Source organism: Selaginella moellendorffii, unplaced genomic scaffold (genome assembly GCF_000143415.4).
Source record: "Selaginella moellendorffii unplaced genomic scaffold, v1.0 SELMOscaffold_60, whole genome shotgun sequence".
Lineage (NCBI taxonomy): Eukaryota > Viridiplantae > Streptophyta > Lycopodiopsida > Selaginellales > Selaginellaceae > Selaginella > Selaginella moellendorffii.
Genome location: NW_003314321.1, coordinates 1,123,672 through 1,137,607, shown reverse-complemented (window position 1 = coordinate 1,137,607; position 13,936 = coordinate 1,123,672). Strand labels below are relative to the sequence as shown.

At 45.3% G+C, this 13,936-nt stretch overlaps 1 protein-coding gene across 2 annotated transcripts; it reads left to right on the top strand.

The window, feature by feature from the left end:
- Positions 1-14: 14 nt before the first annotated feature.
- LOC9644866 (DNA replication ATP-dependent helicase/nuclease DNA2) lies at positions 15-5,281 on the top strand. 2 transcript variants are annotated; one of them, XM_024689085.1, is made up of 33 exons: positions 15-396; positions 444-536; positions 588-635; positions 693-875; positions 925-978; positions 1,032-1,093; positions 1,145-1,277; positions 1,337-1,447; positions 1,503-1,599; positions 1,654-1,736; positions 1,779-1,844; positions 1,897-2,025; positions 2,083-2,138; positions 2,184-2,241; positions 2,299-2,400; positions 2,447-2,503; positions 2,555-2,692; positions 2,744-2,944; positions 2,991-3,065; positions 3,112-3,224; positions 3,270-3,339; positions 3,387-3,491; positions 3,548-3,715; positions 3,763-3,981; positions 4,028-4,105; positions 4,153-4,245; positions 4,291-4,428; positions 4,482-4,521; positions 4,576-4,649; positions 4,700-4,852; positions 4,896-5,009; positions 5,057-5,128; positions 5,180-5,281. In XM_024689085.1, exons 1-33 carry the CDS (start codon positions 55-57, stop codon positions 5,237-5,239), a joined length of 3,585 nt encoding a protein of 1,194 aa, XP_024544853.1. In that variant the 5' UTR covers positions 15-54; the 3' UTR covers positions 5,240-5,281. The 2 variants fall into 2 exon arrangements, with proteins under 2 accessions (XP_024544853.1, XP_024544852.1); XM_024689084.1 differs by having other exon boundaries at positions 2,290-2,400.
- The last annotated feature ends 8,655 nt before the right edge of the window (positions 5,282-13,936 follow it).

The following is a 13,936-nucleotide window of genomic DNA, read 5'->3' as shown; positions in this document are numbered from 1 at the left end:
TTAAAATGTTTCCCGCCACTGGCCAAATCCCTAGCTAGGGTTTATGCGGCAACCATGCCGAGGAAGGGCAAGCGTCCGCCCAAGGCATCAGCGGCAGCGCAGCCAGCGAGGTTCGGCATCCAGCATTTCTTCCAGCGCCAAGCATCGCCCTCCTCGCAGCCGCAAGAGATCGCGCTTCCGGTCAAGCAGGAGCATGTCGACAATGGTCATAGGAAACGTGTCAAGCTGCCGCCTTCCGAGGTTTCGGCGTCGCCGCAGGGGTCTGATGATGGAAGCGACGAAATCGTCTGGGAAGCCTCCCCCACTGCCGAGCGATGGCAGGGCTTGAAGCTTGCTTTGCGCCCCTGTCAATCAGGGAAGAATGTGAGTGTAAGCATCACCTCGCCTCGTCTCAAGGTAAAAGCTATATTCTTTGAGGGAGCGTCTAATGGAATTTCTACCAGCTGAATGATCCGAACAAGGAAAATGTACCAATCACACAGCCAACGAGCAAACAACAGCTGTTGAGAGTCCCGTCCCCAGCTCCACAATGCAAGGTACGTGGTTTCTCTTTTGTCAGCAGCCGTTTCCCGATTAGTCATATCCAGGCGCGCTCTGTTATAAAACATGGATCTAAACGGCAAGGAAAGCGCAAGGTATCACATGAAGCTTTCTTTCTCTTTCCCTTAAAGTTTCTGGTGTGTTTCTTTTAGGTGCTGCTTGATCTACTCGATCAGGTTGAGCTGGTAATTTCTGATGACAAGAAAGCTCCTGGAAGTGAGCCTTGTGTGGTCCAACCGGCAAGTCACATTCCAAAGAATGACGATGAACAGCACACTAACGTTTCTCGGATCGCGGAGGACACTAAGCCGGATATTTATTATCTAGTTCTTGAAGTACGCTACAAGTTTGCTTGTAGACGTATTTCATTCTTTTCTTTTTCAGGTAACAGAATCCGAGTATCAAAAGGAACATGGTCCTGGTTGCTATCCTCAAAAGGTATCTGAACTTCTTTCTACGAAAAAAACTTATAAACGTCACCGTGCTGCCAGGTTTTGCGGCTGTTCGATGAGAAAAATGCGGTTGAGAAACTAGTTCACCTTCGTGATGAATGGTAGGCTTGTAAGCTGCTGCATTTTAAAGAGCTCACGTTATCGTTGTGCAGGAGTTCTAGTGTCGTACGACCTGGTGATACTGTAAACATAATCGGAGACTTCGGGGCTGACAACAAGTGCATAGTTGACCACAAAGCTAATTTGCTTGTACTTCACCCAGATGTGCTTGTTTCTGGATCACGGGTATGTTTTTTCTTTTTTATCTTTCTACGTGGATGTTTTTCTTTTATGCGTATATTCAGGTAGGATCAAGTTTCAGTTGTTCCAGAAGAGCTGTCTTGAACGAGAGGCTCAAGTCGTTCGATAGTTCTATGGCTGCATTGCTAGGAACAATGCTTCATCGGCTCTTTCAGGTGTAACACTGTTGATTTTGTGATCTCATTTTCGTCCTGTTCTTCTGTTTGGCAGAAAGCGTTAACTGCTGAAAAACCATCGCACGACGATTTGCAAGTTCAAGCCAAAAGGATTGTTTTGGATCATATAGATGGTTTGTATGCTCTAGCAGGTAAAATTCTGGTTATATTTTATTTTTGGAGGTCTCTATTCATCAATTGTGCAGGGAATCAAAAGGAAGCGCTCATCAAGCTTGTTGACGCCATTCCTCCACTATTGGACTGGCTGCAAACCTACAGAAACCCCAAGGTAACCTGAGTCCAGCTGTGCTTTGACTCATTTTCCCTTCAGGAATCATCTGAAGCTAATATTGACTTTGGTATGGGGACTGGTGAACGCCGTGTCGCCATTACAGAGGTACTGCACCAAAAACTTTAAGCTGTATGAATCACGCTTTCACTCTTTTCAGGTTGTAGATATTGAGGAGATGATCTTGTCGCCGAAGTACGGGCTGAAAGGAATGATCGATGCATCGGTAAGAGTCGACGAGGAACACATGCCCCTTGAGTTCAAAACGGGGAGAGCAACAACTGGTCAGGTCAATATGAACACTAGAATTCGGCTTTGAAGCGTAAAGCTTGAACAATTTTGACAGGCTGGAGTAGAGCATCGTGCCCAGGTTATTTTATACACGCTTTTGATGTCCGACAGGTGCGTTGCTTTTCTTTAAAAATACTCTTTTATAGTTTCTTGCAGGTATTCCCAAGACGTGAATCAAGGAATGCTGTATTACCTGCATACCAAACAGACTCTGGTATTTCGATGATTCATGTAGTGTCTAATCTGATCAAGTTCAAAACAGGGCATTCAGGCTCAACGTGCGGACGTTACAGGTCTTTTGATGCGGCGGAACGAGCATGCATCTCATCTGCTTCGTGCTTTGTCAACTCAGGCTTTACCGCCAATGTTGCAGGTTAGATGTTTCTTTCTTCCACCAAAAAGTAACCGATTCTATGCAGAGCTCGCACATGTGCCGTGGATGCCCGCTCCTTGACGTGTGCACTATGTACCATAAGGTGTGTGCTCACAAATGTCGATGTTTTCGAGACCCTGACAATGAGCTCCAGGTGCAAGACGGTGGAACGGGAGAGTCCAGTGGTCTCGGGGAAGTTTTTGATGCATTCACTGCCCACCTAAATCACAAGCATGGGAAATTTCTTCAGCATTGGGAACATTTGATTGATTTGGAAGCTCAATTGCATTTTGTAAGTACGTTATGGCGTTTTCTTCGGTCTCAATTCTGCTTGTTATCTCAGTCCACTCAAAGCGAAATATGGAGACCTTGCGGTGGTCAGCGGGAAGAACGTAATCGATGTCTTTCGTCAATGGTCATAACATCCTTCAATGATGACAAGGAAAGGCCTGGAAGCGTTATTTATCGTTTTCAAAAGGCAGCATCATCGAGTAATCTACAAAAGGGTAACCAGGAACAAATATTCACATTAGGAGATTACGTGGTATGTGCTTTGGTTGTTCTTTTGCCCTTTATGATGTTTTCCGCAGTTGTTGAGCACGGAAAGTGGTTTTTTCGCACTTGCCGGAGGTATTGTCAGAAGTATCAACCCTGACTTCGTTATGGTAACGCTTGCTTGTCTTCTCTGATTATGACTTACATTGTTTCCAGGTCTCCGTATCTCGTGCGCTAAGGTTGCCTGGAACTACCAAGGCAAATAGAATATTTCATGAAGTGTGGCGACTAGATAGGGATGATAGTAGTTCCTCTTTTGCTGTTATGAGGTAAGCCATCTGTAAAATTTTGTTGCTCTAACTTGTCCTTCGAAGATATAATGTGTTACAACTTTTTGTGAGAGATGGGGCTAGGCGTTCCCGCGAACTTATTGTCGATCTTGAGGTAAGCATTTACGATTTTAGATGTTCTGTGTGGACGTTCTCGACCAGGCACCGGTGTTCGACAATTTTTTAAGAGTTAGCCAAGACCCTGCTTCAACTTATGTTAATACACTAACAAATCTGAACAAAGACCAGCGCAGTGCTATCGGGAAGGTAAGCTTGGTTTTATATGTTCACCCCAAGTGTACTCACTGGAATGTTTCATGCAGATAATCTCAGCCAGAGACTACTGTCTAATACTGGGAATGCCTGGCACAGGAAAGACCTCAACAATCGTCTATGCGGTACGGGCTCTGCTCTTAAGAGGCTTGTCTATTTTGTTGGCGTCGTACACGAACTCTGCTATTGACAACATACTTTTGAAACTGAAGTCCCAGGTGTGATGAATATTGTCGTTTTTTTCCTCAAGCACGTGGTGTTGCAGGGCGTAGACTTCGTTCGTGTGGGTAGGCCAGAAACGATTCATCCCGAGCTTGTTCAACATGCCATAGGGACAAACGTGACATCTGTCGACGAGCTGAGTTTGAAAATAAGTCAAGCTCGAGTAGTTGGAACGACTTGCCTTGGCATAACGCACGCTTTATTTTCCAGACGGAAGTTCGACGTCTGCATCGTTGACGAGGCTGGACAGATTACTTTACCTGTGAGTGTTTGTGACAGTGTACTATCACTGAAGCTGGTGTATCCAGGTTTGTTTAGGACCGCTGCGGTATGCACGAGCCTTCGTTCTTGTTGGTGATCACTATCAGCTCCCTCCTCTTGTTCAGGTGCTAAATTAGTCTTTTGCTGTAGTGACATCACACATGCATTGCAGAGTGCGGAGGCTAGAGAAAAGGGAATGGCTATCAGCCTCTTTCGCAAGCTTTCCGAAGCGCACCCATTTGCTGTTGCGGCTCTTGAATTCCAGGTAAATTTTCTGCTGTTAGCTGGATATTAGCTGCGTGTTTTGCAGTATCGTATGTGCTCAGCCATAATGAACCTTTCGAATGTTTTAATTTATGGCAATCGTTTGAGATGTGGATCAACCGAAGTCGCCAACGCTCGGCTTTATGTAGATATTTCAAAGGGATTACCTCCATGGACTCAACAGGTAAATGAGTCTGGTACTCCTAAGACACGATTTTACTAAAGTATGCTCTGCAGGTTTTAGATTGCGCGCTAAGTGTACTTTTCCTGGACGTAGGTAATGTTTCACTTTGATTAGTTTTGTCGGGTTACAGATTTCGGATAAATGCAGACAATATTAGCTCACAAGATAGGCATCATGGTCACGCAAAGCACAACTCTGTCGAGTGTTCTGTATTGATTGATGTGAGTATCGGTTTCCTCATTCTTTTCTGAGACCCAGAGTTCGCTCCCAGATACTCCATAATTTAAAGAAAGGTGGAGTGGATACACGCTCCGTGGGGGTGATCAGCCCTTACAAAGGCCAGGTAGATTACATCAGGCAACGGATAAGTGACAATGGTGCAGGCCTCGCGGACGTCGAAGTCCATACTATCGACAAATACCAGGTTGGTTTCCTATGTTCCATGAGACGTAACATCTGTTTGTCAGGGAAAAGACAAGGATTGCATTCTAGTATCGTTTGCGCTATCCGAAGATCATCGAGTTTTAGGATCCCTTCTAACAGACTGGCATCGAATCAATGTTGCAATAACCAGAGCCAAGGTAAACCGGCGCTTACATCTATCCACTCAGCTGATGTTCAACTGCAGAAAAAGCTTATTATGATTGGCTCCATGAAGGCACTTTCGTCAATTCCATTGCTTGAGCTTCTTATTCAGCAGGTGAGATTCGCTAAGAGCTCGAGACGGATGCTTTAAGTATGTTCCTTTCAGGTACAGGACCAAGGCGGCCTAGTTAGGCTTCCTGAAGATCCATACAAGGTTGTAATTTAGCAGCACCCTTTGGAAATATTTAGTCGAGTTATTACAGCCTCCTATGCCAAAGGAGTAATCATACCTAAGATATCGGCCGTGCAGTATGCCATCTCAAGAATCAAGTGATGATCTTGGTGTGGCAATGGTAGCGAGGGTTGAGCTGGTTGTCACGCCACAGCCTCGTTGGACCTTGCTGAGGGAGGCCAATCTCTGCAAGTAAGGCTCTGAGCCAAACGTTCGTTTTTTGGCTGCATGAGAGGCAGCCAAATACTCCCCCTAGAGACTCATACGGAAATTGGGCTCATAGTGGTAAGGGACATGGAGTCCACAATGTGTGGCTAACTTTTTGGAATGAGATGGGAAGTGGGTATCCCTGCCCAGTCAGCGTCACTAAAGCCAAGTTGCCCGCCCTGGTACCACAAGCAGGCGATATAGCAAGCTCCCGATAGACTGGATGAGAGTTTGACAGAGAATGTCAATGTTGATGGACATAGATAATTCCTTGTGCACAGTCACCAATCAGCTCCATCATGCCAAGAAAATATCTCACAAGTGCCTTCATTCCGAACTGGGTCGACAGGTTCTTCTTCACATGGCAGTGACCAGACTGTCATTAACATAGAGGCCAAGGATGGTGAAATCCGGTGCGCAGAACTGGATGTAAAGATTGCTGCGACTCTCTTTTCCTAGTTTGGCAAATCCATCTGGCTGCTGCATGTAAATTTCCTCTTCCAATTCTCCATAGAGATAAGCAGTAGTGACATATAACTGCTCTATGTCCTAGTCACCCGCACCAGCAAACTTGAGAAGGCATGAAGAATCCATGAAAGTCAGCCTTATGCATGCCTTGGAATGCAAGAAACCAACACGTGCCATTCTTCCTCTGCGAATGCGAATGCATCTCATTCTCCATTGCAGCAAGCTAGAATTTAGCTCCTGGAGAATCCATGGCTTGAGCATAAGAGGGGCACCATCAGAAGTTTCTAATAGTAGAGGCGATTGTCTGGCACGGACTGTCAAATCTGGAGGAACGAGATCCAGGGGACATTCACCACTGGTGTCACTGAGATGGAGATTGAGCCCACTCAAAGATCCTCAGGAGGATGTCTCAAAGATGAAGAAGCTCCCACAGTTTCTGGAGGAGGTAGGCTGTGAGACAAGCTTGTTAAAGTTCACCTGCTGATAATCACTATGTGTGTAGCAGGATTCCGGAGATGCCAGGCAGCATGAATTTGGAGACGCCAAGCAGCCTGTAACCCAAGAATTTACACTCAACGCTCTTAGCATCAAGCTTTCTTCATGTGGCCCAAGCTTCATGCGCAAGTGTGAAACAAGGGCTTCCATCCAATGTCCGTCAACTGGGCCACTAACCTGTAGCATAGCTCGTGTACTTTCCACCAGAGTGTGATTCTTCCTCTCAACGCAACCGTTTTGCTGGGGAGAATAAGCAGCTGTGAATTCTTCAGCCTCTTGGCAAACTCGATTGAATTCACCTTATGTGTACTCACCACCTCCGTCACACCTGAGTAGTTTCAAGTGCTGCCCTCTTGCCTACAGCTTTGAACCTGAGAAATGTTGTAACACTTCAGATTTGAGGTGTAGAAGATACACCACCGTGCAACTAAAAAACTAGAACTGCCACAACTCCAGCTTGTGCTGGTCATGGATGCCTCAAGCATGAAAACTCACATCTTCATATAGGATCACCTTATGCTCTTGGTCTGCTAGTCCAATGTCAAGGTTGTACAGTCAATAACTTGAACGATGAGCAATGAGAGCCTCTCCATCAAGAGGTGAGCAACAGAGGAATTTTCGTGGGGAGCTCAATCCACCAACTTAGAGCATGGTCATGGAACATCTAGTACATCCCAATCCCCTCAAGCATCATGTGAATTAGAAGTGTTGAGATCCTTGTTCACCTTTTCAATGCATTTTAATTTTTTCCGGTGGACTAGGATATTCAAAGTGTGCCACAGGATCTAGCGCATTTTAATCTGCTCCACGAAAGCAGCCACACTCCATCCGAGGTTGCATCGCCTGTTAAGGTAAAGAGTCCTGTAGCCTAACGTTTCCTTGCCAGGAAGATCATCCTGGCCGAGAATCTTCTAAGCTGCGAGACAGGGAGCCCCAAGATCCTGGCCTTCACAAAAGCCCCTCGTTGAACATCCACCATTGTCTCGACACCGAGTTGGACATCTTGCCTTCTTCCAACAAACCACACCAGGTACATACTGTTACACGACACACCTCGCCACGTGTCCATTAGGGTTTTCCTGTTCTGTCCGCTAGCGCGGTGCGCTTTGATCCCGATTTGTCTCATGGTATCGGAGCTGGGATAGCGCTATGGAAGGAAAGCCATCCATCCGCGAGTTTGATGGAGAAGGGTTTGAGGGATTCAAGATCCATCTTGAATCCTATCTCTTGTTTCATGGTTTGTTGGGGATTGTAGATGGGACAGAGTCATCACCGGCTCCAGGCTCTAGCGCTGCTGAGGTGCGTGATTGGAACCTTCGGGATTCCAAGGCTAAAGGGAGTATTGCAATGTGCTTGTCCTCAAATGTTCTCTTTGCTACCCCATCGATTCCAAAGTCCACTGCGGCAGAGCTTTGGAAGTGGCTGAGTGACACTTATGGCACCAAGAGTGAAATGGATGTCTTTAACATCCATTCACAAATGGATTCCTTGAGGCTAGAGGAAAATGGCAGTATCCAGACTCACACTGCCAAGCTCCAGGGTTTCTTCACACAACTTGCAGCTGCTGGGGCGAAGCACTGTCTCACGGATGAACAGCAGAGGCTGCGGCTCTACAGGTCCTTGCCAGCGAGCTGGAAGAATGCAGTTGAGAGCCTGCTTCTCCAACCAGGGATGACTTGGGCAGATGCCGTGAGGAGTCTTCGCAACATTGAGGCCATGCGAAGCGAGAGAGCTGAAATGCCACAGGCTATGTATGCTTCGCAGGCTTCTGGTGATGCCCAGGTGGCAAAACCGCATGCAGCTGCAAATGCCCAGAAAGGGCAAAATTCCGTGGCATCTGGGCGTGCCAAGCCCAGACTTGCTAAGAATCAGTGTGCTCGCTTCTTGGCGATGGGCCATTGGGCTCGAGATTGCCCTGCTCCCAAGCCTGTCAAGCGACTAGCTACGTTGGCGAAAGCTAATTTGCTTGAGCGTGATGGAATTGCTACTGCAAATGAGGCTGTTGAGGAGCTCTACAACGCAGAGGCAATTGCCGCACCAAGCCGGTGGCTCTTAGACTCTGGTTGTACTAATCTTATGAGCAATAAGAAGAGTCTTTTTGAGTGTTATCAGCCGAGCATTGGAAAACGTGGTGTTCATTTAGGTGACAATACCACCATCCCGGTGGACGGCATCGGGCAATTCCGGCTCTCACTCGATCATGGGAGGACCATGGCCTTTGATGGTGCCATGCATGTTTCCACCTTGCGACGAAACTTAATGTCCGTCGCCAAGCTATGTGATCAAAATGCGGTGGTAGTCTTTGATGCAAAGGGAGTCTCTTTAGTTGACTCTAGCGACTTTCATATGCTTGGTACACAGTTGCTTCGTGGGTCACGCATTGGGGACTTGTATGAGATTACTGCTGTCGACCCAGTTCAAGCCTTTCAGACTGTGGAGGCAGATTCTCGTGCGGAGCTTTGGCATAAAAGACTCGGTCATGTTCATTACCAATCTCTTCAACGGATGAAATCCCAAGATATCGTTACTGGATTGGATTTCCGACGTATCCCATCTACATTTTGTGAAGCTTGTGTTTTAGGCAAGCATCACCGCCGGAACTTCTCACCGAGTAAGCATCGAGCACTTGGACTTCTGGACTTAGTCCATTCTGATCTTTGCGGCCCCATGGACGTGCCAAGTCACGATGGCGCAAGATATTTCATCACATTCATTGATGACTATAGCCGTCGAACATGCATCCACTTCTTGATACGTAAGAGTGATGCAGTTGCTGCCTTTCAAACGTACAAGGCATACGTTGAAAACCTCCTTGGTCGAAAGATAAAAGCTCTTCGAGTTGATGGTGGTGGCGAATACCTCAACAATGAGCTTCGGGGCATCTGTCGTGATGTAGGCATACGACTGCAAGCTACAGCCCGCTACACCCCCCAGCAAAATGGTGTTGCAGAAAGGAAGAATCGTACTCTTGTCAATGCTGCTCGTGCTTTGTTAGCTGATGCACATCTTGACAAGATGTTTTGGCAAGAGGCCATAGCCACAGCAATGCATGTACAAAATCGCCTTGCCACGGCTGCTTTGGATGGAAAAACCCCTGAGGCATTTTGGACAGGTTCTACTCCTGATGTGTCCCACTTTCGGGTCTTCAGTTGTGCAGCATACGCACATACCCCTGATCAACTTCGGAAAAAGCTAGATCCCAAGAGTAAAAAATTCATCTTCGTGGGATATGCACAGGACGACACTATCGGGAGAAAAGCTTACAAGTTGTGGGATCTTGCCTCTCACAAGGCTATTGTAAGCACAGATGTCATGTTCAATGAAGACGACTTTCCCATGCGTACAGAGGCTCTTCAAGATCCTTCTTTTATTGCTGAGACTTGACTTGTTCCTTTGATCCCACTTATGGGAGATGGTCCACTCTTGCCTCCGCCTCAAGATCCTATTTATGAGTTGCCACCAGAGATTCCATTGGGGAATCCTCCACTTCTGGACATGCTTGAACCAGCTGATGCTCCTCTAGTTGAGGATAGGCCTCCGACGCCTCCGACACCTCCACCACCTTGTCGACGTCGTGGCATGCCTGATCCGATGCCAGTTCTTGATCACCCCCGGGAACGTCGGCCCTCGTTAAAAGTCCGGGAAAATGCTGAAGCAGATGCTGCAGAGCTTGATGACTTTTGTGGCCTTATTGACATCGGCATCCCCATGACCTATGATGAGGCTATCTCAGGACCTGAGGCTTCATCTTGGATGGAAGCTATTGCGGAAGAAGTTTCTTCCATTCGGGCTAACGGAACTTATGTTCCAGTTGATTCAGCGCCACCGGGACGACGTGTTTTGGATCCAAAATGGATTTTTTCCAAAAAGTATGGGAAAGATGGCCAGGTTGTACGTTATAAGGCACGGTTGGTTGTTCGTGGTTTTCGCCAAGTCCATGGCCTTGACTACGATGAAACATTCTCACCGGTTGTAAAAATGGCCAGCCTCCGTACTCTTTTTGCCCTTGCAGCTGCTCGCAAATGGCAAGTCCACCATATGGATGTCAAAACTGCATTTCTGAATGGGGATTTGCAAGAGGACATCTATATGCATATACCTCCTGGTTTTGAGGACGATGTTGCCCCTGGTGGCCCTATATGGCAATTGCGGAAAGCTTTGTATGGCTTAAAACAGAGCTCTCGTATTTGGTATCAAAAATTTGATGCCACCCTACGTGCTCAAGGCTTTCGTCGCTGTCATGCTGATCACAATGTGTATGTCAATGGTCATGCTGAGCGCATGGTTATTGTGGCCCTCTACGTTGATGATTTGCTCATCATGGGTGATGACAACGATGCCATTGCTGCTCTGAAAGATGCTCTCAGCCAGCAATTCCAGATGAAGGACCTTGGCAGAGTCTCCTACTTTCTTGGCTTTGAAGTCACACGTGATCCTGATTCTGGTGGCTACATGCTTAGCCAACGACGTAAAGTCGAAGTCTTGCTGGATCGGTTTGGTATGCGTGATTGCCACCCCGTCAAGACCCCGATGGTCGTTGGTGCTATCAACCTCACAGTTGAGCAGTCTGGTGAGCCTCTACCCACTGGGACTCCCTATCGGCATCTCATTGGTTGCCTCACATATTTGGCCCTGATGACTCGCCCCGACATCACATATGCGACTATTGCCTTGAGTCAGTACAACACATCACCAACCACCATACATTGGCAAGCTGCCAAGCGTATCGTGAGATACCTCCGGGGCACTATGGACTATGGCATTGCTTATTCAGGGGGTGATGCATCATTAGCATGCTACACAGATGCTAGTTTTGCCAACAACAAAGGTCATCGCTCGACTTCTGGCATTTGCCTTTCCTTCTCAGGAGGTGCCATCACGTGGGCCTCCAAGCGACAATCTGTGGTGGCCCTTTCTAGTGCAGAAGCGGAGTACATCGCACTCACTACTGGTAGCAGGGATGTGGTCTGGGCTCGAGGGTTACTTGCTGAGCTGGGATGTGCACAAGCTGGCCCCACTACTTCTTGGTGTGACAACCGAAGCAGCATTGCCATGTCCAAGAACCCCGTCCACCATGCCCGCTCGAAGCACATTGAAGTCCAATTTCACTATGTGCGTGAGTTGGTTGACGGTGGCACCCTCGCCGTCCAACATCTCGGGACACAGGATATGCCAGCCGATCTTCTCACTAAGCCGTTGGGGCCACACCAGTTTCAGCTCCTACGTGACAGATTTGGTTTGGTGAGTGGCTTCGGTTTGGGGGGGAGTGTTACACGACACACCTCGCCACGTGTCCATTAGGGTTTTCCTGTTCTGTCCGCTAGCGCGGTGCGCTTTGATCCCGATTTGTCTCACATACATTGTCAATCAATTCTGTAGAGTGTTCTTCCTTGGAACCGTGACACAAGACTCCTGAGAGATGCCCCTGAGAGCGTGGACGACTACTACCTCAACTTACTAGACTGGAGTTGCAACAACACAGTCGCCGTCGCTCTGGGGCCTGCCGTCTACCTGTGGGACGCCGACACTGGCTAGAGCTTCCAACTTAGCAAATGCGAGGAGCATGACACGCATGGTCCGACAATGAAAGCTTGATTGCAGTGGGACTGAGCAGCGCACGCATCCATGCCACCAGCAGAAGCCAGGTTTGTGATCTCAACTTCCTCATGCAAGCTTTTCTTTCTTGGAACATGTAGATTCGAACCTTTAGCAGTCATCACGTGTCACGTCTCTGGCTTGGAATGGATCATCCAAAAGCTGCGACCACGACGGTAAAACCTTGGCTTGCTTCCGATGATGGAACGATTAGCTTTGCAAGGCGCCAGTTCTCACAGGACACTGTCAAGAGGTGTGCGGCTTGAAGTGGTCACCATGTGGCAACAGCTGGCCAGCGGCAGGAACGATAATCTACTCCACATCTGGTGTGAGAGATAGAGATGATGTGGCATGTAATTATGCCCACATTAAGAAAAACAATTATCACACAATTATTATTTCTATTATTATTCATACTCATACTTGTATGGAGATTTGTAATAGTAAGGTGGTGGTATTTGAAGGTGGTGGTATTTCACTCATATTTGTGCTCCTAAAAGGGACATTGATGATAATAAAGAGGTAAATAAGCTATTTGAAGATATTTGACATTGTCCTAGTATGTTTTTTACATTATTATGACACATTGATATATGACCATATTTGCCTTATTATAATAAAAAAGATAGATAATTAAACATTATTTTATTACTCAGGGGTTTGTTATAGAACACCACTCAGCACCAAAGTGTTCCAAATGGTGATTGCAATTTATATCTTAGAAGGCAAATGACACAAAACACTCTCAGAAAGACATTAAGAGGTTAAAGTTATTACCATTAAGAATATAGAAAGTAAGTTACTGTGGTCAATGGGCATGCACATACCCTTTAATAAGGAAGATTTTGTATAGTAAAGTTTTGCATGTATTTGGGAAGGATGATTAATTGCTTAGTAGTAGTAGAAGTAGGAACCTAATATAGTAACAAGATTGAAGTTATAATAATAAGAAAAAATATGTGCAAGAAAGGATTGAGGATCGGAATGGAAGAGGAATGAGAAAAACCACATTAGCTACATGTGCACATATAATGGGTTAAATTATTTCTTAGATCTTTGCATGGGGTGTTCTTTTTGTAAAGTGTTTGGTCAAGGATAGAATAAAGAAAAGAAGATCCAAAAGTGTAAAGAGATTGGAGTAAGACAAAATGAAATAAGTTGGAATGCAAAAAACATTATTACATAATATCAAATTTATTACATCTATATACAATTGATATATAGAAAGTTCTTCCTCATAGTGTGCATATTTCTCCATTACATTCATGGTATTAGAGAAATTGACTCCTTAATTCTGGGTGTGAATAATGATAGAAAAAACTAAAGGTACAATAATTAATTATTAGTAAGAAAGAGAAATAAAGTTGGAAATTTATTTTTTACTACTACTTCTACTACTACTAAACACTTAATCATCCTTCTTAATTACATGAAAAAAATCACTATTCAAAATCTTAACTTAATTTTTAATATAAATTGTTGAAATTACTTGTTGTTATTTGTTTTTAGTGCTTCTTCAACTGCCTAAAATCTATATGCTTTATAGCTACTAATTTATTTTTCATCAAAATAAAAATTTATTTAAATACTACCCAAATTCAACAACAATACAGATTTAACAATAACTAAGACTTTTTGAACCATTTAGAATCTTTAAAAATTATACAATAAAAAAATAATAATGATAGAAAAGATGTTTTTTTATCCTTTACAAGGATTAAATGGGAGACAGGTATTTTTTATGTATCTTGGTTAGATATAATAGAGTCAACTTGGAATATTATTAAAGACAAGCATTTAACAATGATATTGTGAAAAAGAGAAAATTTATATTTCAAGTTTGTGAAAGTTTAGACCTTCCTTGGTTTTAATTAATTTTTTAGATTTAGAGGCATTTTTAGAGGTGATGAAATTAGTAGAAATCTT